At 38.6% G+C, this 26,982-nt stretch overlaps 1 protein-coding gene across 5 annotated transcripts in view; it reads right to left on the reverse strand.

Moving 5' to 3' along the window:
* Window positions 1–2,239: 2,239 nt before the first annotated feature.
* PUM2 (pumilio RNA binding family member 2) overlaps window positions 2,240–26,982 on the reverse strand; it is a gene marked incomplete at its 5' end in the record, with an annotated part of 47,278 nt that continues 22,535 nt past the window's right edge. For 2 of the 5 annotated variants that reach the window (XM_084261398.1, XM_084261397.1), the window contains 11 exons: window positions 2,240–5,142; window positions 5,831–6,023; window positions 7,284–7,405; window positions 8,314–8,439; window positions 10,056–10,193; window positions 10,445–10,573; window positions 12,497–12,626; window positions 13,170–13,437; window positions 19,780–20,016; window positions 24,733–25,014; window positions 26,008–26,151. In XM_084261398.1, the coding sequence (XP_084117524.1) occupies window positions 5,011–5,142; window positions 5,831–6,023; window positions 7,284–7,405; window positions 8,314–8,439; window positions 10,056–10,193; window positions 10,445–10,573; window positions 12,497–12,626; window positions 13,170–13,437; window positions 19,780–20,016; window positions 24,733–25,014; window positions 26,008–26,151 (1,901 nt within the window). In that variant the 3' untranslated portion in view covers window positions 2,240–5,010. Of the gene's footprint in view, window positions 5,143–5,830; window positions 6,024–7,283; window positions 7,406–8,313; window positions 8,440–10,055; window positions 10,194–10,438; window positions 10,574–12,496; window positions 12,627–13,169; window positions 13,438–19,779; window positions 20,017–24,732; window positions 25,015–26,007; window positions 26,152–26,982 lie in introns of all 5 variants that reach the window. The other 3 variants (XM_084261401.1, XM_084261399.1, XM_084261400.1) reach the window with 3 other exon arrangements.

Here is a 26,982-nt window from a genome sequence, read left to right on the forward strand (position 1 = left end):
TCCCTGGATTTCAAGGGCTATAGGGAAAGCCTCTGGAGCATTTCCAATTTGTTAATGACAGGGGAACGCTGCTCCCAAGATCTATTTTGCATTAAATGAGTCTGGGAGAATGGAGTTGGGAGACAAGGATCTGGAGAGCAGAACCTACCCGCCCCCACCCGCGTGCTTTCGGAGTCATGCTCCATCTTGTGCCGTTTTGTGATGCAAGGAATGGTTCAAGCTGTGCAAAGAGCCCAGCCCAAACTCAGGAGCAGAAAGCGAACCCGCCCAGTATCTCGTGGTTAGGACATACTCCTGTGAAGTGAGGGAGGTGGGTTCAAAACCCCGAGGCTGAGAAAGGAAATGAATTCAAGCATCTCATTTGCTGAGCAAGTTCCCCAACCACAGAGCTAGCATGCAAAGGGAGCGGGCTCTGTCCAAAGGGCTGATGGAGGGAAACCTCCCCCTGCCCCACCCCACCGAAGAACACCAGCAGCTCGGTTCAACCCCTAAGCTCCATCCCACCTCCCAGCTGCCTGCCCACAGTGCCAGCAGGAGCTTCCCGATACCCTCTGGTTTGAAAATTGGTACAGAATATCTCATTTTGGTTCACTCCAGGATAAAGCAGTTCTGGGGTGCTATCAGTGCTTGATGGACATCCTTCCTGTGCAGGAGGAAGGGACCTGTGACTGGTCTATCCACAGTAACAGTGCTGGTTTCTAACCTCAATGATAGGTAGCGGAGGCCTGGACTGCTCTGCCACAATAGCACAGTCACCCCAGGCTTCCTCTGCAGCAACTCAAACTGTCTCTCCCTGGGTCGCACGAACATTTGCCAAGCTCTCCCAAACCTCTCTAGCCCAGTTCTGCATACTAGGCCTTGAGGAAACAAGCAGAGTCCCAAGAGGGACACACTATCCCTGCCAGGAACCAAGCCAAGAGGCACCCGAGTTGGGATCTGTTGGGCACAGATGGTGCCTGTGAGCCTTGTGAGCACAGGAAATACTTCAAACTGGGACACGCTCACTGAAACATCAGTGATGCCCACTGGCTAATGGGATCTTTGGATCCCTACAAGCACTTCCAGTAGCTTGGTAAGACACAGACCTTTGCGTTACACCGACATAGGCTCCAACACTGTTGTAGGCTGGGGACCAGGAGCCAGGACAGCCAACAGCAGACACAGCACATGGTTTTGCCCTTTCCTTCCTCAGCAGCAACACAGAACCACCTCACCTCTGAGCCAAGCCGCACAAGTACCTGTCCTGCTCGGGATACAGGATGACCAGCCACTGCTCCCTTGCTAAGATTCCGCAGCAGTGCACTGCAGCTGTGTGGCAGCATGTCACCGTGCTGTAGCTCACACCAGGTTTCCCCCCCAGGCACCTGACCTAGATACAATCTGCAAGTTTAATGACCAGTCACTAGATCTCAAAATGCTTTTGCAATTGTTCTTTCGGCTTTACTTCCCTGAATTACCAGGTGGGAGGAGTTGTCAACTCACCATTTTCCTAGTTACTACATCAAATATTCCCACAGAACAAAACTGACTGACAGATCACCCTAACTGCCATGCCACTACACAGTGAGTCACAAAAACCTCCCGAAATGTGCATTTCCTTAGAGCAGAGGGAAGGAGAGAGGCTGAATCAGTTTCTGAGTCTCTGTCAGCACTCTAAGCCACCTAATTTATGAGCCCTGAAACCTTACTCTTTCCCATACTCCGAATGAAGAGGTGTCAGTGGGTCTAGCAGCCAGCAAGGCAACAGAATTAGGGTTGTTCTGCCTGTAAGGGGCCACTTCGGTGAGTTACTTTAACACCAAAAAGCAGGCCTGTTCCCCTGGAGTTAGACCACTTTGCTCCACACCTTAAGATAAAAATGCTGGGCAGTAACAGGAGTGTGGATCCAGCAATGCCACACAGAGCTGACAAGTCCCAGCCCTCTCAAACACCCAGAACTCAGCCTGCATCTGGTGAAGTACAAAGAACACTGTGGTCAGGCTGTAGCCTTACCTAACACAAGACAGCATGAAGGTTTAGCTGCTCAGAACTGGCAGTTAATGATCTAACAAAGGGTTCTCCAATGACTGATTGATTCCCATCGGATCACGAGTACCTTTTCAAAGCTGAGCTCTGCAGGCAGCAGACAAGGCATGTAACAGAACACAAAGAATGGCTGGTTTCCTACAGGAAAAAACACAAGACCAGATGTATTTCACACAATGTCATTCACACATTTTCATTTTGATTTTTACAGTATATACATGTGAACATTACATTATTCAATATGAGCCACCTGGAGTCAAACCTAATCAAACTGGTCCATAAACAATCTATATCAAAAAGCGATACTTGAGCAAAAAAGTCTAGTGGTTCTACCCAAAGCCTAAAATAGTTGCAAGGAAAACCAGTGATTTTCATGTTCCTGAATAGAATTTGTGCAAAATAATTTTAGGAGAGCAAGTGGAAGTTTATGTTCCAGATACTGAAAGCTCTAACGATGACAGTTCTAGGACTGTTTAAATTCAACCATGGCATGAGTGCTACAGGGACAAAGTACTGGGACATGATCAGTTTCTGCCTGGACATCCCCAAAAGCCTAATTTACTCTTTTACATGCTCAAGAGAACATTGGCTCTGTGCAATACAACACACAGCGTTTGTACACGGGGTAAAAATAGTCACTGGGAACTCGTGCGTCCACAGAAGTGGCTCAAAAGTCACCCTTTGTGTGAGGACAGGAAAGCTCTGGCTCCAATGGCAGGGCTTGTACCTCTGCCATGTAAAAACTACTTGGCAATTAGAATTGTACTTTGTGAAAATAATTAGGCCTACGACATCCCTTAATGCAGGCACTAAACAACAGATCCAGAATCTGGAAGCAGGCCAGAACAAACTTTCCCATTTGCCTATTAAGGAGTTAATGCTACCATAAAAAACATAGTGCCTCAGATGTACACTTCAGCAAGGTTTCTGTAAACCTGACACACAGTAACAGGACAGAATTCCTTATAAAAGTTTATACCCCCACTATTTTCCTTCCTCGTGATCAGACCCCCTACTGTACAGCCTTTTATTTGATCAATGCTCAAGACATTGCTTCCAAACTATCTCTGTCGATCAAAACTTCAGGTTAAGCCATCCAAATGAATGTTTTACACAAAATACTTACTTCAACAACATACAAAGCACTTTCTTTATCTTTCAGAAACTGAATATACAAAGTAAGCTTTTTTTTCCAAAATATTTCCATAGGCAAAGGATTAAAAAGGATTTTAATTATACACATATGGTCACAATTCTGCCTTAAAAAGATCATTGGGAAATGTACATAAGGCCGCTTGTAAATGTACATCATCTTTATGTTACTGTTACAATGTCATATGTCCAGAGAAAAAAATTGACAGTATCATACATATTTGCTTTACGCTGGGAGAAGGCTATTCAAAAATACAGTACTCTTCTGTACAAAAAAAATCATGCCACATTTATTAAGATGGAAGAAGCATTGGTTTCTGAGATAACCAAATCTTTCAGTCCATTTCTTACTATGCAGATTACCCCGACTTAAAATTTGAACAGATTGATTTTCCCAAGTGTCCATATTAACAGAATCGACAGCTATGTTATAAACAAAACATAATGTTTCTCACAATAGATAAAAAGAAAGCCAGTTCATATTTCTGAAACCATATAAAGATAGAATTTAAAAAATCACTCTTGATTTGCTGAAATAAATTTACATTATACAACACTATATGCCAGGGGGAGAAAAGGGAATGGGGATATGAATATACACTAAAATGCAAATTTTTGTCCCAAAAAGGGGTAAAACAAATTACATTTACAGCATGAAGGTTTACAAATGTACATCTGTACAACCAAGGTAAGCATCACTACTAAATTAGCAAGGCTTGTAATAAACATCGAAACGAGAGATTTGTTTTCAAACTGTAAACTTACACCTATTAACTACACGTATACAATGCTTATATTTATAGGAAGCAAAAAAGCTATCTGAATATTTAATCGATCATGCTTAAATGTTGAGCTATCAAGTTTACTTTTCAGTGGCCCCTTTTCTCTTCATCAATACCTATTTTTTTTGCATCTACATTGAGAAAGCAAAATAAATGCTCAACACTTTCAAATCCTTACAAGTCTATATGCAAAATAAAAAAATACAAATCTCTACTCTTCCTGCGTTGTAAAACTGACTGTAAAGTTAATACAGGGTTGGCTCCTTTTCCAACAGCGTACTTTACTGAGAGGAAGTACCACCATCATTTGAATCCCTCTACCTTGTACAACAATTAAATATATAAGTATATACAGCGCTTTTATTTTTAATACATTGCTAGAGGAAACCTTAGGGCACTATTAAAAAACAAACAACCCCACTGTATCCACAGCAAGTGATGAAAGAGAGTCTTTTAAAGTTTCCACTGTTTTGTTATTCCCTATGTTAATTTACTGTGCCCTGTTTATTATTTGGAGAGTACGTTGTGAACCACCAAAATACAACTTAACTTTTCAACGTGTTAAATAATGTTTATGCAGCTGATCAATTTTAATCTGGTATAAAAGACTTCACACAAAAGGGAAAAATAAGGATCAATTCTATATACAACTCTATAAACCTGTTGTGCTATGATGCTGGGTAGACCTACCAGATTGCAAGCCAGTGTATTAAAAGAATACTGTACTTTTTCCCTTTAAAAACTATTTCAGTGACTTTACAAGGTAAAAATTTACAAAATATGTGACAGCTATTTTGATACAATTACATCATATACAGGCATTCTGTGCTTTGCCAGCCGTCCAATCTGATAGGTCTCCGGATCAGGGCTGGAGATAGTTTTTTCTTTTTTTTTTTAATAATTCACTCCCCAAAAATATACACAAGAATAAAAATTTTACAAATGGATGAACAAAGTCAATAAATAGATTTAAAAAAATCAGAACATTTATAGTTAAGTTGTATGCTTTGATCATTCACAATTCAATTTTTCTTCCGTTTCTTTTCCTCGTTTACAGCATCCCATTTGGTGGTCCACCAATTGGCCCCAGGTCAGCACTGTTCTTCAGGTAATACTTTTCCAACTTGGCCAGAATGTGTTTGCCATAGGTATATTTACGCAGAGTTGTGATGTGGGGTCGAATCTGTAAGAAGAAACCCGTTATTTTTGGTTTCCCCCCCCCCTCAAAAATTCGAAGTGGAGGCTACTACATTTGAAAGCATCAGAAGCTGTATTTCAGAATCTCTGGAAAGATGTCAAATTGGTGATTTTGACTCCCGAACAACTGAAGCATGTGCCACAGGAAAAGGCACGCAGCCCTTTCCTGGGAGTGCCCCAGAGCTCCCACAGGAATACACTGGCCTGTGTTAGACAGTGTAGGGCAGTTACAGCACTAGCACTTTAGTCCATGTCTGGGGACCGTTACCTAGGAGACATGCCTGTACATTAGGAAGTAGGGGAATCTCTTTTGGGGGAGCTGCAGAATGGATTTACACCAGCAACCACCAAAAAAAGAGAGAAACCTGTATTTCTCTGGTTCCATTAACTAAGATGACAGGTAGTGTATTTTTTACAGTACAAGTATTTTCACAGAAAGGCTGGCACAAAGAGAGGATATGAAACCCAACCTTCCAAGCTTTCCTGTGTATTTATACTTTAGACACGACTGAGAGCTGAATATATTCTGCTTTACCAAGCTCCACTGTATTTAGTTTATACATTACATTCTAGATTGCAGAACTAGCGGTTTACACCTAGAGGGAAAAGTATTCTAGCAGAAAAATTAGCATACATAATATTTTCTGAACCAATAAAACTATATATCAATATACCTTGTGCATTATTATCTTCCGCTGAGCCGGTTCAGCCATATCAATCATCTTCTGAACAACGTAGTTGGCGTACTGGTCCTTCATCATGGTGTATAAGGCACTGTGAGGACCATCATTCTGGCAACAGACCTCATCAATCAGTAGAGCTCTTTCAGCACGAGAAGCATGAGTTACACATTTTTCTACCACATTGCTGAAAAGAGAAATGCATACTGTGACTCAAGAGGTAACATGCCTTTAATCACCAATTTTAGATTTAACCTGAACAATTCAAGAGTTTTAGTGCCACTAAGGAGCCCACCGTGAATGCAAGCCCTGATCTCCAAATCTTTAGTCTGTAATGACTGAGGCAGTTAAAGGACTACACACTCCTGCTTGTGTTAGAAAAGTAATTCCTGTTACTTCTTATCTCCTAGGAGAGATTTTCCACGGGACCTATAGTAGCTGTACTGGACCTCAGGTTGCAGACGTGTTCTGGTACATCTATTTTGGTTGTGGGCCTTTTTAAAACATAACAGAGAAAGCCAGGCACATGGCTTCCTGCTTTATGAATAAAGGCACTTTTCAGGATCAGAGAAATTGTGAAGTATTTGTTTTGTAGAGCAAGTCTCTGACCTTCCAGGCATCTCAGAAGCTGGAAAGGCCATCAGTGCTTTTAAGACAGCAAAGAGGTTCTGGACCTACGTTTGTACTTCAGAGATTAAGGGAGTTCCAAGGAGAGGATTACAAACTGTTCTATTTAGGCAAAAGGAAATAAAATCCAGATAAACTCGCTAGCTTGCATACAACCAATTTTCAAAACAAATGCCCCAATATTGTCACAGTTCATTTCTACTTAACTTTGATGACAAGGTTAGTCTCACTAATCATCAACCAGGATGAATTCTGAGGTGTGCTTTCCTTAGCAAGAGGCACACAATCTCATTTCAGAAAAAAGGTGCTGAAGGATGATGTTCAGGTTCCAAGTTTAGAATAGCTCAGGACTCCTGCAATAGTCTTGGAGTCTTCCTAAGGCATAAAATCCTTGTCAGGCTGAATAATCATTTTTTATGGCTAGCCTTTTATACTTGTACATTCCTTGGCTGGACAGACAGTCAGGAAGTCCCAGCTCATCAGCAGCAGCGTATTAGGAAAGTCAGAGAGCTTTTCATCTGGCTCTGGGGATCCTCACACGGAGACTTGGAATCCATTCCCTGCACTTGTGTACAAGGTGAACAAAGCCTATTCAATAAACCTGTGGAAACTCTGTTTGGCTACAGAACAGCAATTCCCCTTTTCTTTCCCCAAATCTAGTATAAAGTACCACTACCATTCTTTTCTGTAAAAACATGAAATTTCAGGAGGGAAGTTACACAACAGAAAAGCCCTACCATATCCTTTTTGTTACACAATTTAAAAAATCTGATACGACAACTTTAAAAGGTCAGTGAACCTTCAGACGGTTGTGCCATACCTGGCAAATTTGTGCTGACTCAGAGCTAGAACTTTTCCTCTTATTTCTGCAACTATTTTACTCTTGTCTTCAGGACGACCGTGCTCCAGTACATGTTGAATAACGTAATTTCCATATTGATCCTGAAAATAAGATGACTTCAATTATCCTTTGTGTTCATAACAAGTAAACTACACAGCTTATATATATATATTTTTATAAACTTTCAAATTACTTTTTGCCTGGATATAAGGGAAAGTAAATGTCAACATGATAGAAAAAGTGATGTAATTTCTTGCATCAAGACCACAAAAATTACAAGCAAAGCGTAAATAATTTGTGAAACCAGCCATTTGCTAGAGCACCTTGTATCCTCTTAAAGCAGCTCCCCAAATTAAGATCATCCCCAAGACAGTTACGTTTTAACCACAGACTTGTCTATACAAGAAACCACTGAGAAATAAACTGGACTGTGAATATGCAGCAGAAGGCAATTCTTGCCTTTTTACGCATGCGAATTCCTACTGAACACCAAGTCCCTTCTAGTACACTACACTGAACTTCAAAGCCATTAGTAGCACTTGTTTTGTTCATCTAAGACCAAGAGAGGAAATCATGCTGGATAAGGCTTTTTGCTGCCTTTTACAAAATATGCTTTTTTTTGACTAAGAATATGCAACATGTATATTTAAAATGTTCAACTGTGTTTAGACATTAATAGACATTATCTAAAGGACACCTGAATGAATCAAGGCAAATTACTAAAGGGCAATCTGTGCAATGAAAGCAAATACTAATTCTGTGTGTTTACAATGTATGTTCAAAGCTACAGTCAAAAGTATAATTAAAAGGCTTTTCTATCTTTTTTGCTTCCCAACTTCCAAATTAATTTTCATTAGAACTATGGAAGGAAAGAAGAACAACAAAAAAATCCATGTCCACAAAAGTAAGAAGAGCCAAATGCTCTTAAACGATTTAATCTATGAAACAGGAATATATTATAACAGAAGAGTTCTAGAGTGCTTTTTAAAAAATGAATATATGCACTAACCTGCACTAGCTGTTCTGTGTGTTGATGCAGCTCTTCCAAGATTGGCAAAGTCTGCTCAGCAGTACAGTGTTCCAGAATACGCTGAATTACTCTACAACCATACGGATGAGTTGAAAGTACAAATACCTTAAAACAGGATTGCAAACTGAAGTTAAACCGACTGAAGTTTACAGACACAGTAATATCATCATGTTGGAAACAGAACTGAACATGGCAACTGTTTCTATAAAACAAAAAGTTTTTCCTGTCAAGATCAGGAGCCCATCTCCAGCAGAAGTCAGGAAAAGAGGAAAATGTGGTTAGCTGGTTGTGTCCCCAGCAGTCCAGTAATTCTACAGCTATGAACCCAAGTTTTTATTGCAATGTTTCTAGACTACTTAACTGCAAAGAAAAGTCTGGAAGCGTGACCCTTAGTTAAGCACTGTTCACCTTTCAAGCTTTCCTTTTGACTTTGTAGTCAATTTTCAAGTGTTTTGACGTTTATAAAAAGGAATTTGATTATTGCAGCATTCCTCTCATTTCACATTCCAGCATATACAACAAAGTTAGTACTCAAACATACAGTCAAAATCTTGCTTATTCCTTTTGCTTACTTCTCCAGGAGGCAGGTTTTAGTTTCAGGGATTAATTCAGAAGATTTAAGAGTTGTTCAGAACTGAACACAGAATCTTGTCTGATCCAAAGAACAGATTCAAACAATGAAGAAAGGTGGAAGAGATACATATTGTTACACCACATGACTGAAGTGTTGTATTTTTCATTTGCCACTTCATATTAGCTAATATTTTTTTAATATGTAATTACTTGGAGCTTGGATGAATGTCCAGTAAATAAACTGAGTCATATTTTAGTCAAAGGGCTCTCCTCACAGTTTAGAAACTGTATCTCATCTAACACATACAACACTTTTTGATGTATAAAGACCCAATCCTAGAAGCCTTGGAATGACATTTACTACTATGCATAACAATAATTCAGGTATTGCTGTTGTGGAAGATAGGAGAAGTAGATTGTAGATTAACAGACAAATCTGGCCATCGACTAAAGTAAAATTCAGTAACACTGCCAAGTTAGAAATATTTTCACATTTATTTGAAACTATAAAAGTACAGGTTTGTCTCGAAGTATTAAAATCTTACTTAGCAGCAGCATATTCTCTAGCCTGCAGCACAGTATCAATCTTGTGTTTTAATAAAAAATGTTTTTAGGAAACAAAACACCCCCCCCCAACCTTAAGTAAAACAAATACCACCACTGTTCACTGAGCCCCAGCCCATACATAGGGAACAAATCAGTGTAGTCCTTTCAAGGTATTTCCTTAATGACAGACGTTAACTGGGAAACACTGAAAGACAGACTTGCAGCATAAGCAACAGAAGAAGAATATGGAAATTTTAATGAAAAGTATAGGCTAGGGAGCAGAGACTTTATTATATCAAAAATGGCAGTGTTAAGAGTTATAAAGGAAATTTCAAATGGCATATCACAAAGTGCAAGCAGAAAGACTGGCCTTAAGCAAAAACCTCTATTAGTATTTCTAATACACCCACCAATGTCTTTTTAGAACCTCATTTTCAACAGATTCATATTTTTACAGCACCTTAACTGCCTTTTCTGTTTTTATCACCCCTTTTTTACCCTACTTAAAACAAGCTGACTGCCAAGCATCAAACAGCATTGATGGGAAACAGTCTGCAAGTCAAAGCAACCCCACAGAAGGGGAAACAAACTGCTGACACTACCTGGCCTTTGAACGCGTCGATGATGAACTGAAGCGACTGGGGTTGGACACACTCGATGCATTTCTGTACAACATGGTTTCCATTTTGATCTTTCACACATTTCAGAACATGACCATCCAACTCCTTCACCATTTCATTCTGTAAAAAAGATTATCCACATCTTTACAAGGATTTTTCATTTATTTTTCCCTTCAAAGGAATATTCTACTTCACCCTAACTGCCCAATCTTCACATTCACTGGTGGTTTACTTGTGTACCCCAGCATTTTATTTTACACATCAATTTCAGACCTTAGGGCATTTCATAATGGTCAAGGATTTAAGTAAAAAGATGAATGCAATAAAAAGAAATAAAATTTTAAAAAAATATTGATCTAACTTACAATTACCTGCTGGTCAGGTGAGATTGACTCAAGTGCTTTCTGAATTACACGACAACCATACATCTGTAGGGCTAATGGCAGAACATGACCACGTATGCGTGTTGCTAGGGCTAACTTTTGATCCAGGCTTCCAAACTAAAAGACAATAAATACAATGAAGACATATTGCAGCAGGTTGAGATTCACACAGAGTAAGTACTTTCAAGATGTATTACAACTTTACTGTATGTCCTGAACGATTGTTCCCTTTGTATTTCTGGTGGATATATTTACCAGAAGCTTTCACCTGCGGAATGCAGTGTTTTGTAACATTCCACATTCCAGTCACATACCTGCTATCAAATGCACAACCTTGGAAGACAATAGAAGGAATCAAAGTAGTTTATACTTGTCTGTCTGAAGGAGTATTTAACTGCAATAATCTTAAGACAAAATTATACCAGTCAAATTACTATAACATATTAATTCAAATCAGAATTTTTCTGGTATCTCAAATCTGTACTGGTTAGCATCTCTCATCTTGCATAGACCACGCAATCTGTAGTAATAGGTGGAGGTTGGGAGGAGGGAAGATTTCGACTCCTTAAGTGGCTTCTTGGTAATTTCATGTGACTTGAAGGATCATTCTTACCACAGGTGCTTTGGGAAATCTAGAAATCCTGGGTTTTGCAGAACAAAATCAGAATGGTTTTGTACACCACCAGAATTAGAGTATAATCCAAGCAACATTTTTCAGCTGTAGCTACTTCCTGCCCATATGATTTCCTCCATGGTGCTATGCTACTCCAACCTTCTGTGCCACTTTGTGTTGACTGGAGTAGAAGCCAGTCAATAAAGCCATGTTCCCAGGTGCCCACACAAGACCCTGAGTCAGCACAGTACTGGAGGCCACACAGAAGTGCCAATCAGCTGGGTGGCACCAGTAACATTCACACAGTGCTGCTGAGTCCCCGTAGTACCCCACATCTACAGTCACCTAAGACTCTGAAGAAAGCTCAACCAACCTCCCTTTCTTGCTTAAATAATCAACTAAGTCCCTTACTACACCTAAGGCCTAGTACACTTTTTTTCTTGAAAGTTCTTCTGCAGAATTAAAATGAAAACACCCAATTAACAATGATTATCTATGGATACATCCAACTTGAAAGTTATGGAACACACACCAAAAAACTGGTGGTCCTTGAGCAAGATCAGTACCTTGTATACCATATGTCAGCCACACTTCTCAAAGGTATTTTCATTTGTAAAAAAAGAATCAGGTAATGAGAAAAAAAATACAACATGTTGTTTTGCAGATTACTCAGTAAAAACTACACTCCTGTTTACAACTTCCACCTTATCTCCTAAAGGATGCTTTTCAGCTTCACCTTCTACCCACCCAAATACTTTAATATGGTCCTCAATTTAAAGCACACTAAGCTAGATCCTTTTCCTACACAGAACTTCTTCCAGGACACAGGTATTGCTTTTTCTTCTCTAAGTCAGATTTTGTAATCCTTTGATAAAGGTTTGGGGTTTGTTACCCCATAGTTTTTAACAAAAGCCAAAACAGTTTTAAGCACTAATTTTAGTAATATTGGATGCAGCTTATGACATCCCTTCCTTAAAATTCTTCCACCTCAGTACATTTAATGTGAGTTTCTTTGAATACAGCACTGGATAAAGTTCAGAGAGCTATTTATCTGGGTGTAAGAGCATTTTCCAGACCCACTCTTTACCCAGATCCAGTAACCAACAAAAAGTATCCTTCAAATCTTCATATGTCTATCATCTGCTGAAAGCCTCTGTAAATTATACAAGACTTGCAAAGCCTGAGTGTGCAGCCTGTACATTTCCCAGTGTATGCACCACCAGTGTAAAGAGAAACCATGCCCATTGTGCAAACACACAAGCAGGGGATACAGAACAGAAAACACGTGTGCAGTGTTATACACTCAGGTTCTGTGGTAAAAGTCCAGTAGAGTTCTTCTATGATGTTAAGCAAAAAACAGTTCATTTCAATCAGATTTTACAGCATTTCATTCACATTTCTCTTCCTACACTTAGTGGTATGCTTACCTCAAAGAACTTCTGTATAACATAGTTTCCAAACACATCAGTCATCAATTGATATGCTGCTTGCAGGATCTCATTAAACACCATCTGGCGCTCAGCTGGAGTAGCTCGTTCCAGCTTTTGCTGTATAAATCTAAGTGCAAAATAAGGTGTATTACGCTTTACATACACAACAGAAAACCTTTCAAACACCATTTCAATGAGACACCTCAAAATTCTAAGGCATTCGACATTTATAAAACCTATTAAAATGAAAGTTGTGCCTTTGCATGTAAAGGGATATATTTTAAGAAAATTATACTTGAAAACTTTCATTTGAAAAGGATTAAAGATGAAAAGAATAACAATAACTAAGTACCTGATGATGTATTGCTGAAAAATGGTTTTACATTCCAGATGCCAGATATTTTGTTTTCTTAATCAACACCTTTTTGATACCTAGAGTTTACAAGTCTCGTTATGAGGCTATTTCTACACTGAGAACTTCTACAAGCAGCTAAATTTATAATACTTCTATAATGAAATTTCCTAGAGAAGAAAGAGGTCAGTGTAAGAGCATGTGCCCCAATTAATACCACGCTTTGCATTAAGACGACTAGCAGTTCACTCAAGAGTTCAACGTTAATATAACAGTATCACAGCAGTAAAATATTATTAACTTTACTGGAATAATTACCTAGAACCATGCTGATCCTGGGAAAATTCAACAATATGTCCAACAAGGTCTCTTAATTGAAGATTAGGGAAACGATTGTTTCTGAAATCTTCCAGCAACCGACTACGTCCAGAAGGCATAATATCAGACCTACTGTAACGAAGGCGCGAAGGAGGGAAGAGCTGACTGGTGGAGCTAAAAAGACTGGAGGTACTTGCCGCACTGCGATACTTTGCTTCGGCTCCAGGTGCCGCAGAAATATAGCGACCACTACCATTTGTCAGTCCTCCTACAAGGAAGCAGTTCTGTCAGTAAAAGCCACAAGGAAAACAAGCAACAGCAAAACAGATAAGTGTACTAGAGCTACAGATACACCCTGGAGCCAAAGAAATCAACAGTGTTGTCTTGTTATTTACATTTACCTCATATTGGCTGGAGGAGTTAGATAGCTTTATCTTCCAATAAATAAAACCATTCTCCTCCTTGTTTTTATTTTGTGACGGGCACCAGGAAAAGAAACATCATGAGAAGAATATAACGAAGCAGGTAAAGTGAACACCCACTCAGACTCAAAGAAACTTTAGAAGTGGGTGGGCCTTGTCTTAGCAGACAGATTTCCACTTCACAAGTAATACTGACTTACACCCTTGTTGGCAGTCTTGAAGTTAGCCAATTGTTTCAAAATAGACCATGAAATCTGAACTACCCTTCAGTCCCTACTGAGGCACCTTTCCAACTTAGAGTGTGAAAGGGCATTTTTGGGGAGGTGCTGTACCTGTTCTGCAGGATATTTGATGACTTCAGCATCTCAGGCTTTCAATCTGGTACCTCTCGTAAGCACTAAATAGGCCAAATTTCAAACCAGGTAACTAAGAATGCTCTACTTAATTCTAAAAACACCAAAGGTATATCAAACTGAAATTCCTTTTAGAAACATTAAGTCCTTCCCTCGCTGCAAAAACATCTGTCACTCTCACTACACTTCATCACTCCTTATCTTCTAAGAACTGAATTGTGCTCCTATGTTTAGGTCCTACTCATTTTTCTAGTGATTCCACCCACAGCTATCATCATCCTACAATCTGTGAATTTCTCCTCATATATATAGTGATCTCTAACCAGTTTATGTCATTCTGAACTTCTGGAGGCCCCTCTCCCCTCCACTTTATAAAAGGCTGCAATTATCGTAATAAATATGCAAACAAAGCATTTTTCAAACTACAGTATGATTTTAAAAGGAATGAAAATTCCCACCTAGAAACCTCAATGCTACTACTAAAAAACCCACAGACACCAAAACCACCAACCTAAAATTACCGAGTATGACTTGTAAAAAAGGAAGGCATTTTCAGTTTCCCTACAAATTATCTAAAAAAAGTGACATAGTAACTGAAAGCCCTTTCAAAGTCAACAGAAGAAATAATGACATTTTGTTTTAAATTGCAGTATGTGCTGTTTGAATGGTGCTCTGTTACAAAATTAATTAAAAAAAGAATCATCTGACAGTGCCCCAGCCAAGCCTTCTTTTGGTTCCAAGTAATTATAAGGCCAGGCAAAAACGTTACAGTGGGCTGGTATTAATGGTAAATTATCTTTTTCAAGAGGTCAAACTGCAATACCAGAATCTGAGATGTTAGTGCTCTGCAAAAAGTATCAAGCATCACATTTATTGCACTGTATAGGATTATGCCCTCAAGTAGAAATAATTAGTATTTATTTTACAATTGGTTTTCAAAATTCAGGTCTAGGAATCAGTTAACACTTTATGCCCCACAATACCTTTAAAAATCACTAGGTTTTCTTTTAAATTAAAGCCGCTTAATCCTTTAATTAGAAAAATCAAGGGGTTTTTTAACTATCTTCTTGTTTCCACGGACAGTCACCGTTTCCAGTAAAGCGCCGACAGCGACAGGATACTAACAGACCAAAAGAACAAAGAAACCCAGCTTTCTGCAGGGGAAGCAGTATGCAGAGTGATGCTCTGCAGCCATTGCTAGGAACTGCCTTCTAAAGAACACCTGAAACCACAGTATTTCTCATCTAGATTAAATATGAATGAAATCATGCCTTCCCTGTAAGCGCAGTGAAGTAACACCACTAAATGCCATCAGAGGGCAGCAAAGCCCGCGTAGAAGGAAGTCTTCTAGTGTACTTCCCTGTCATAGCCTATGGCTCCACTAGATCCCATGCTCAATTCTGTGCCAGGAACTAACAGGATAGTTTTTGAATATATGCTCACCAACTGCAAATGACTAATTAGTACACACAGTCATGGGATTGCTCATGTGCATCAAGAACTCTTTCAGTTCATTGTTTTTTTAAATCTGAGCCTTCGTATAAATTTAATGCAACAACTTATCCAGCAATTAAAACTGAAATGAAGAATGGTAGCTTTTAACAAATATGCTATATATGTGCAGTAGAACTGCATGCATACACTTCACTCAGGATTATCAAGCCTTTCTTCAGTCTAATTTGAGACCCATCCCTTTGTAAGACTTGTAAGACAACTATGCTGTGACTAGGAGACACCTGTCTAGCCTGTGAAGCTGTTTGAGACAATCATGTTAAGCAGGATCATAACACAGGAGAGCTGAAAACATACCCATAGTGCCTAGAAGAACCTGTCATACTTCAAAAGCACACAGAAAGCTTAGCCTTGAAAGCCCTAGACACTATTATAAAACATAATAATTTAACAGGTAATTAGCTTTTCTTCTTGTGTAACCTTTTATTACAGCAGCAGTGTTACAGTTCAGTGGCAATTTTTCAGATCTGAAAAAGTAAAAGCCCTCAAAAGCATATTGTCATATGTACTATTAATATGCAGATATACTCTTGTATACATTGGCCTATTTTCTTAAGTACTGTACTTGTTACTTTCCCAGTCCAAAACCATGAAAGCACTAGTGTGGACATTAAGGACACCTGGCCTTCCTGAAAACTTTTGAGTGTCAACAGTTTAAAAAAATGGAAAACCAGAATCTGAGTTCTAGTTACCCAAGCCCTCCTTGTTAAGTCCACTACATCCCTGTGCTCTTCAAGACCTCAGGACAGATCCTGATTCCAAACTAGAAAAGTACCTCTAGACCTCATAAATTGTTTGGGGAACACACCCTACTGAATAAAGCATCTAAACTTGTCTCTTCACACTGAAATTTTGAAGACTAATCAGGAATCAGTACAGCCACACAATTACAAACCACTGGGGAATAAAATGTGTACTTCATTCTTCAGATAGTCACCTAACTATCAATTCTGATTGCATAAAACAAAGATCTCCAATGCAATGAATAACATTAAGTTGGTTTACAATCTAATTGGGCCTAAATCCCTGTGGCTAGTCCACAGGGAAGAAGAGGCACAGAGGTATAAAGGGGATGGAGACCATCTCAACCAGAGCTTTGCTAATCTTCAAGGACACAAAGCATGTTAAATTACTAGCTCCTTAACATGGATAGCATATTTAATGTGAACAACATGAAAAAAATACCAAGCCGTAGATCTAGGCACATTTCTTTTGATAGCATTAATCTGTTAGTACTTATAACTAAAGTATTTATTCAATAAAACAGATATACTGCATAGTAACTGCTGTTTAAATCAGTCAGCAATATGATTTTCTAGTAAAATGCAAGTATATAAACACTTTAAACTTGATTTCTATCAAGTATTTGTTCATCACATCCTCAGCTAAACACCTAATCTTTATATGGGAACAGAATTACACATACATACATAGACATATATGAATATATACGTATGTGTATTTCATCAATCAATGCAAGTTCTTATCATGCCTGGTTTACTAAAGCCTTACAAAGTAGTTAACACAGCAGAGGCAATGCAAAGTTCCCTGTACTGCCAAAGGGCCTTTACTCTTACCTAAAATGACCACTTCTGAAGATAAAACAACATCTAAGCTAACAAGCTTGGTTTGCAATGCACAGAATATATTTACTTCCAAAAGCCCAGATTTTAAAAATCCTACTCAACACTTAAACCCTGCTATGTACCATCAAACAGAGTAAGCACTACCAATAATCTAAGGGGATTCTTTAATAACACAGGACAAATACTTCCTCTTGCTGGTTTTTGTCCCTGGGAGTGAAAGGGTAGTTCAAATTCATGACCTTACTGCTCCAACTGATTACAGTAAAGAAGCAGTTACAGACAACTGACAAATCCCTTCAAATACAGGAAAACTGGCACTAGAACAAAGTAATTAGCACACTCCTATTTTAGGATGTTGGATAAGAGTTGGTAAGAAGAGGTAAAAACAGTAAAAGACCACAAATTTCTTGTAAAAGGGAAATTGTTTTTTAAGCTACAAATTGCAGCAGTGTCTGACAAAGGGGTTATAAAACCATGCACCCTTTCCCAGGATTGTGCTCTAGTGTTCTGGTGGCTGAAACAGGAGCAATCGACTTTGATGCCCATTTTAAAATAGGAGTTAAACTTAGCTGAACCTGTTGATCTAAGCAGGCAGGACAACAAGTTTTGAAGGTGGAGGGAGAGCTGCATTTGACAGGCATTATCAGAGTACCAATGGAAACTGCATGCAGACATGAACTTACAATGTTGTTCTACTCTGAAAAGTGACATAATTAATTGTACCCTGTTTGATTTCAGGGATAACTTCTCATTTGCTGAGAAAGTTCTGTTTTTTTTTATATTTTTTTACATGAGAGGACAAAACAAATGCTTCCAAGAGTGGCTGATGAGAGCACCAGTCTAATTTGAATAGAATGACAATCTGCAGAAGCAGTCTTCAACTTGTTGTGATGGTGCACTTTGGATGTAAACACAAAGGTATGACACTGGGCAGAGCGCTGGAAATGTTAAAAAAACACTTGCATTTTTATGGAAGTAAAAACCCAGATAATTTCCATTTCCAAATTTTGATTGGTTTGGTAAGGTAGGAAAAAGTTCACCTGTAATGGTGTCCCACTTCATTTGAAGATGAAGAGGCAGCACACGTGGAAGCCAACAAGGTTGTGTCAATTTTCAGAGTACAACTGCACATTCTGGCCTTTACACACTGATCTAGTACATGATTTTAACCAACTAATATGCTTAGTTCACACTGCCAAACAGTCCAGAAATGGATAAAAATCAGTATTGAACAATTTCTGCTGATATAGATAATCCTCTCTGCTGCTTGCAGCTTATTTTCTCAGAACCAAGAAGTCTTTTACTTAACATTCATCAAATGTGAAACAACACAAGACTTTCAGTGGTTTCAATTTTAGATAATGCCTTCCAAAATTTGGTTTAAGTATAGTTTTCAGTAATATGAAAACTATTGTGAGAGTACTTTGAAAAGAAAGAAAGAAAAAGATTTCCATGATAACCCCATTGTCAGATGTTCAGAACTTTCTCAAAAGCCTCCATTTGGGCTGAAACTTTCCATGCTTGGTCTCAGCCCAAAGGTGCACTTTGTAGACCTGAAAAAGGAAAAAAGGTAAGTAAAAAAAAATAAAACGTGCTGAAACATCCCCTTGCCCAGTTTTACTTCGGGTATTCAGCACTTAACCACGAAGGGAATACTGAACTGTAAATGTATTATATATATATATTTAAATCACTTTTAACCTTGTTATACAAATCACTCACACATTCCTGACTTGAAGTGTACATTCTGGTAGGCACTTTTAATTTTCCTGTTCTGTTTACACTAACAGAAGTACAGGGGACTAGGTTGCCTTTTACATGCACAAAAACGTGCACTGAGTAGTTACTGGAGGAACAGGCAACTCAATGTTGAAATTACATCCAGTTTCCCTGTATGATTTTAGGATCCAAATTTAACGGCCACAAATATTTGTAGGAAAAAGTAAAGTTTATCATGTAACCTCAGTTTAGAGGCATTGTCTTCTAAATAAACTGTAGGCTGTGGTAGGGTTTCTTTAGATTTTTAAATTTTATTTTATTTTTAATATTATTTATTAAAAGGTTGAGCTCCCATGTCATCTCCCTAGCTCAATTTTCTAAGACTACTCTTGTCATTCCTTAAATACAGAGAGCCACCACTGACAGAACCTTTGCTATTTCTTTCACAAATGCATTTTCTTTTTTTTCCAACAGCCTGGTGATGAACTATTGTCTTCCTGGCAAAGCATCTGGGCCACGAGGTAGCAGGCACACTGATTCAAAAATTGCCTTTCAATAGACTTTGCATTGAGAGCTTTGCTCACTTTTCTACTTTATCATGGTAAGGGGCAAGAGTGAAAGTCACTTCACCGTTAAACACAATATGATCTTAAAATGTCCTTAAAAGTGGCAATACACTGAAGTAGAAACAAAAATAATGCACCTTTGCTTGTCATACTGTAGAAACAATACAAAAAGGACCAGTAACTCTTACTGGGCTCTCTATCGGGCTTCTGCAAGGGAAGAAAAATCAGTTGTTGGCCCAACACTGCAAAAAGCCGCGTGCCCTCCGCTGCCAAATCAAGGAGCACTTCAGCCTGCTCGTCACCTCTCAGGAATGGCCCCTCTTCATTACAAAACTCTTTAACAGCAAAGGTAACGTGACATCTCTTATGCAACATATATTTTACACATAGAAATACATACACACATACAAACAAAAAGTGTTTTTTTGGTTTTTTGTTTTTGTTTTTTTTACCTAAATGCAAACTGGATGAGGATCCATGTGATGAAAGTGATGGCGGTGGCGTAAGTGAATGTCCTGGCGTTTGGCTTGGCAGAGGCATGCCTATTGGACTTGGAGAGGAGGAAAATCCCAGACTATTGTAAAATGGCTGCCCTATGGGTGCTAGGCTGCTACTAGATCTTTTGTACAAGTCAGAGCTAGTAGATAGAGAATCTCTCCTTGTGGCACTACTACTTGCAGAACTGCCAACTGAAGAAGAAATAAAAAGACCCTAATTACACAGTGTCAACTGAATAAAACCTATCCCCAACTACAGCTGGGCAATAACAGATGCGATCACAACAATTACAGCAATCGTTATGACAAAGACAATTACTGTGATAACCACACATGCTTTTAAGTAAACCTAAGTGGGTATAAACACACCACTGAAAAGTACTTTCACCAATGCCCATGTCTTCAACATTTCATTCTAGACTTCTCATAGCAGTATTGCAGTACTGGTTTAACTGCCTGGCTTCAGGCTTTGGGACAAATACAGAATTTATGAGATTGGATTACACTGTCACTTTACAGAATAAATGATCCTAAAAATACTTCCACTAAACTCTCTGATATTTTTTTTCCCCACCATAGATTATTAGTGATACTTGATTTCAGGAAAAAGGCCAGAGACAACTGGTTGCTGCTGTTTAAGGGTTCAGAAAATAAATCTATGTTGGTATTCAGCTGTTTCTGAACTTCATCTTGTTTGTGAACCCCTCACCTGTAGAAAAACGTTACTAAAAATTCCCTACAAGAATTATGGTTCTCAAAGAAGTGTTTTGAAAAGATATAAAGGAAGAATAAGCTAGGAAGATGATGAGAAGCAGAGCAGAGATAGGAAAATTAAGGTGAAAAAAAATTAATTTTACTGCTACCAGTATTTCTGAAAGTCAGATTAGACTAGAAGCCTTAGATAAGTGTATTAGTGAAGGACTGGTTATCCTGCACAGCATCATTCAGCAGGGTGATAAACAGTCTAGGATAAATGAGGAGAATAATTAAAAGTTTTTACAAATGTTAAATTCTAGTATCTGTTGCATACTAGCAAAATATTAAGCTAGAGTGTCTATTTTAAACACTGGAGCATTATTATACTCGAACAAAACCATGATTACGGATATTTTGGTAACAAAGGTGCTTCTAAAACTGAATTTGGAAAACTGATTTCTCCTTTTAAGTTAAAAGGGAAAAAGTCATAATTTCTATTTCCACAATCTTTACCCTTGCCAGGTACCTTCCTACAACAACTGGCAACAGGGCCCAATATAAAGGCTGCCTGACAATTTCCATTTTAAGACACTCATTTGTTTTGTCCTAACATTAGCAACTCAGCTAACACTTTTTATGGCAGATAGCTGCTTGGACCAGATTTTTCAAAGAAGTTCTGTCCAAACACCACTGCCATTTCAGAAAAAAAAGCAAGGCAGGATGCTTTATCCTTAGCAAAATAATCCAGCTACCTATTATTTGAGAAGTTAGTGCTTTCATTTACTCACACCAATGTGGTAGCTATGGGAGAGCTTTATTTTCACTCTTACTTTTTTTGAGCTAAAAATCATAGTAAAATCAGAGTTCACACAAGTTCAGCACAGGTCTGCTACAGACTCACAGCTGAAAACTTAAAAGTCCTGTCCATACATGGCACATCCAAGATGGCTGATAAAGGTTTTCCCTGTAACTAGGCTTCTGTGTGCCATGCATTAAAAGACTCTGAAAGTGCTGTCCAAGATCCCATCTTGTGTTCAGAAGGCCATCAGGCAGTGTGGAAAAGTTTTCTACTTCAAATGCAAAGGAGACAAAAGCCAAACACAAGAAATAGACCAGGAAAAAAAGGGAAAGAAAAAAAAAAGAAAGGAAGGAGGGAGACACCAGAACCAGGAAGAGAGAAAAGGTCAGACAAAAGAGCCAACAAAGAGACACTAAGAAAACTGGCAAGCACTTTCAAAACCAGTGGGACTGAGTATGAAAAGAAAGCAGATCTGGAAAGTTGGGCTGTAGAAAGTATACGTGACTGTGGGGCAAAAAGACTGGAATAGTAAGCTGATGATGGGAACATCACACAGAACAAGCAGAAACAGAAACATTTTGGGGAGGGGAAGCAGGAGATAAATGTGGCCTGGAAACTGGGAAGGTATATTAGAGGAGAAGCCAGAAGGTAAAGATACTGGACTAACCAGGCAAGGAGATTGAGAATAAGAAATCAGAAGAGCAAATTAAGGCAACAATTGAAAGAAATACCAAGATTTGAGACTAGCTGCACAGGTTCTGGCTCAGCTGGTGAACCATGTGAATGTTAATACAGCGCTACATGATGGATTGTTATTCTCCAACTATGAAAAAAGCCAAGCAAACTTGAGCTTTCTTCAAGGGTTTTTTACTCAGCTAAATTACTGCAGTTTAACAAGTTACTGGGAACCAGCTGAGCTGCATTTTTTCATACAAAGAAGCAAAGCTCACAAAACCCAGAAAATACTTTGAATTAGCTCACTCCACCACTAAGCTAAAGCAATTAGCTCAGACCTGTTACAAACCAGAAGCTGGCATCTGGAAGGTTGCCGTAGTTGATGGAATTCTTAGTTACCTGTTAAGCTGCAGTAACTTATCACGTACCTACCCCTTTATCATGGAGTATGAATAACTTTTATTATAAAAAAGCAGAGACTGTACAGTACATACAGCCATTTAAATGGTATGCTTGCCTCTTTTTTTTTTACCTTATTGTTCAGTCATTCAGCTAGAACATGCTAATCTTTGCATTTTTTACAGAGCTATTTTTTTCTCCTGCGACAACTGAAAACATAAGGGTGAGATCTGTATTGCCATCTGTCAGTCTTCATGGCTATATTTTAACAGAAATTCAACCTTTACAACACACTGAGGGGAGTTACAAAGAAGCTGAAGCTCTGGCAAATAGAAAAATTAAACTTGTTTCTAATTTGCCTCCCCATGCATCAACACCATTTGTTTACTCATCTGTGTAATTTTCAATTCATATACAAACTCTCAAAAAACAATCAGGAAGCATTTTTAATGGCTATTACAACAAGCACGATTTATACTTGGCAGACGGGCACTTTCAATATACTTTTATTCCAGTGATACTACTAAAAATATTTGAGGTTCAGATAGCACCTTTCATCAGCACTTCTCAAACTGCAAAAGCATAGGCTTCCTGCTACCCTGTGGAAACTACCATGCTAATTAAATCCCCTAGGATACTGCTGCAAAGTTTCAGCACATGCTGTCTATGCTGAAGGCTTTGGACAACGTTCTGGAACTGACCTTTGCTACAAGAAAAAGGTTTAATCTTCTGCACTGAAAGAACCACACAGATTCTTAAGTAGATACACCACTAAAATTTGTATTCTATGGAGGTCCTTGTGATAATGCTCAATAACAACTTTTACGACTTAAAACTATTCTATCTAGAGACTTAAAATTGGTGCACTGCATTAAATATGCAGATACTCTTGTGATCACTATCTCAGTGAAACAAAACTGTACCTAGAGTGAAGCACAGCTGCTAAGAATTCACTAAAATCCTACAAGTAGCTCACAACAAATTATATTACAAAAGATAGCACCTGGATAGCACAATTGCTTTGTAGATAAGATTTACCTGCTGTGGTGTTATGGGAAATTAAGAAACCCTACACAACTGAGTAATCTCAACATTTTATTTATTTATTCCTAATTAAGATGGTATGTTTTGGGTCTCCTACTTAATCAGATATTAGAAAGGATCAATGTATACATTTATTTTGGATTTCCTAGCATTAGTTTTGTTAAAGTAAATAATTTTTCAGGTTATTTTACGAAAAACAATACTGAGAAAACCTGTTGGTACACATTACATTTAGTATCACTATTTACCTCCACTTAGTTACCAAGTAACAGGTAACATGTTTTAAGACCTAAGGGCATACTTTTCCTTCTGTTTTTCCATATATTAAGCTATCTTGTAACAATTTAAACTTTTTACATTTCTTTCAATTTCTTTCATTTCCCTTTGGGCATTTAATTTTGAAAAGAATACTGTTAAGAGTACCCTCAATTTCTATGGATCTGCCAAATACATAAGATTATAAGCATGCTCCACTGATCTAATCAAAATAATAAGCAGCAACTCTGTGTTGTAACCAATAGCCAAAGGAAATACTCTTTAGAATAGATATTAAACTTGCCTTACTAATACTGAATCTGAAATATTAGAAAGCCTACCTTGCATGCTTAAAATCTGTGTAAGGTTTCTGCCATAGAGCAGAAACATGATGGCAATGCTGGGTTTTTGATACAAACAGGTTGAAAATATGCAGGAGCATCTGTTAATATAATTTAAGGCCCCAAACTTGCACAGGACTTTTTATGGATTAACTGTACCTATGATTAAACCTACTGGTGCTAACAATGACTATTCCTGGCTATTAAGTCTTTCGATTTTATAAATCCTATAAAAATATTACAGAGGTAAACACTTCAATATTGGATCAAATTTAGAGTGTCATATACACTGCTTTTTTTAAGATAGGAATTTTCCTGACATGAAAATTACAACAAAAGAACACATCCCTTAACCATTATAGATTGTTATTTTCAACACAGAATGAAGGCTCCCTTGAAAATAAAAAAGCTTACTAAAACCAGTAACAAACTTCTGGGGCAGAGCATAGTGCTCAATATGGAAAAGTATTTTGGATATACCTATGATTACAGGATATTCTTCAAAAATGCATCTTTGATACAGAGCCCAAGTGAACTTAAACCCCCATTTTTCTTTCCCTAAAATTTGTTTTTAAACTTGAATAACCTATTTTTGCACTCTTTTTTAGAAAGGTATGTGTATATAATATCTGAATACAGATACATTTTTCACTTAACACAGAAGTCTCACAAAATGTCCTCACTATGTTAATAACCTACCTGATGAGCCAAATCCACCAAGTGCAGAGCCGATAGCTGCTCCTAAAGAGCTGCTACTTCCAAAGCCAAGAGATGTGCTTCCTGGTTGGCCAGGACCATGTGAAAAAAGGGAACTGCTCTGGGAGTTACTGGTCAAAGAGTTACTGCCATAAAATGAATTGGATTGTAGGCTACTATTTGTTTGCTGTTGCTGTTGTTGTGGCTGGGCACCAAGTGGCCGAAATAGACCGTTCGTGGCTCCCGCGAGATTGTTTGCTGTTCCTCCAGCTGATGCAGCTGCAGCTGTAAAACACATGTTTTCAATCATAATTACTCTCTCAAACATTTCTGACTGAAAATGGACTATTCAGATCTAAATCATGTTTTCTTGAAGCTCTCACAAGCAAGCAGAAATTCACATATTAAAGGACTAAAGAGAGACTTTACAGTATTACACAGTCTTAATTACCCGAGGGAAAAAATGAAGGCAGCGTATTTTGTAAGCTGATCAAGGCTGCAGAATCGTTAAGTAATTGAGGGAACGTTCAGTGTAAACACCAGACATTACTGGTTACTGAACTGTGTATCTAAAGTTGCAATAGTAGAGTTGCAGCTAAGAGTTGGACATCGTCAGCAAGTTCTGCAAATAGAAAGAAGCTTATAATTTAAAATCTAATTTTACGGACAGATTAATTAAGTCTGGTGCTAGCATTCTGGATTTTAATTCAACAAATGCAATACATACAATGGTTCAGTAAAGTATTACCAGACCCTATCGTTGATAAAGGCAAAAAGAAAACTAGAGGCTTTTGATATAACTAATTCTCCTCTTCTGCTGCCCGTTCTATAGGATTTTTTCCTTGCCACACTTTCCAGGAGAAAAGCACGGCAGGGCCCCAGAGCACTCCATCATCTCTGCCAGGCCGAAGCAATGAAATGATGCTTCCCAGAGGACACCATTTAAGGGATTGATGAGAAGTGCATGTTATATGCATGGGGAGAGGGAAGGGGGAAATGTTCATATCTGACAAGCAACAACGTTTGCAGAAACATGCCTGCATATGTATGGGGAGAGGACTGTAAATTTGCATTAAAAAGGAAAACTACAACTCTCAGAGAAACAGCAGTGTCTCTCAGAGAAAGGGAGTCAACAGAATAAGAACGAGAGCATGGATGGCACACCCTTCACAACTGCATACAAAACACATTGATGGTACCAAATACTAATTAAACAACTCCACTGTTAAAATTCAGTATCAAAGGAGAAGAAACCTCCATGCAGGATCAAATACTTACCCGCCTGTGCTGCTGCAGAACTGATTATAACAGGAGTTGAGGCCACCAATCTGACTGGTGCTCCAAGGCCAGTTCTTGCTCCAGGGCCTACTACTAAGGCACCAGTCTGATCGTAATAGGCAGTGGGAGCTAGTACTTGATAGCCTACACAACACAGAATGCAAGAGTTAGTAGTACAAACGGTCTCATATAGTCAGTGTTTCTTTTCTCCTTGAGATACTCTGACAAAAAAACTACAAGGGGGGAAAAACATTTCTGTCATATTGCCTTGGAAAGTCAACTGAACATCAAAAACCAGTATCATGAAGCTACAACAGTCCTAATCAGGAATGCTCTATTTAAAAAAAAAAAAACCTAGAATAAATGCTAAAATTGGAAGTCTAAAGGTGAATTTTATTTTTAAGGTTAACAAATAAGTTTTTACCACCACAGGGAAAAGGTACAGGAACACCACCACTGGCCATATTTGGATGATTACTGAATCAACTTCTTTTAGCAAATTGTTGTGGGTTTGCACAGCAAGGTTTTGGGAAGTGGTAGAGGGGGCTGCAGTGGTGGCTTCTGCAAGAAGCTGCTAGAAGCTTCCTCTATGTCTGACAATAAATACCAGCTGGGCTCAAGACTACACCCACTACTGACCATCAACGACAGATGCAGCACGTCTGTGATAAAATATCTAAGAGGAAAAAACCTCAAGCAGCTGCTTTTTGCCACCAGAGGGGGGATTGAGAAGATGTGAGAAACTCTGCAGATACCAAGGTCAGTAAAGAATCAGGGGGTGGTCTAGGCACTGGATGAGATATTCCCCTGCAGCCCATGGAGAAGATCATGGAGGTCTTCTCCAGCTGGAGACAGGTGAGGACACATGAAGAGTGGAGACACACTAAGGGTGCTGTGACCCCGTGGGAAGCCCATGATGGAACAAGCTCCTGGCAGGACCTGCAGCCTGTGTAGAGTGGCCCACGCCGCAGCAGG

Source organism: Gallinula chloropus (genome assembly GCF_964237585.1).
Source record: "Gallinula chloropus genome assembly, chromosome: 3".
In the NCBI taxonomy this organism is placed as follows: Eukaryota; Metazoa; Chordata; class Aves; order Gruiformes; family Rallidae; genus Gallinula; species Gallinula chloropus.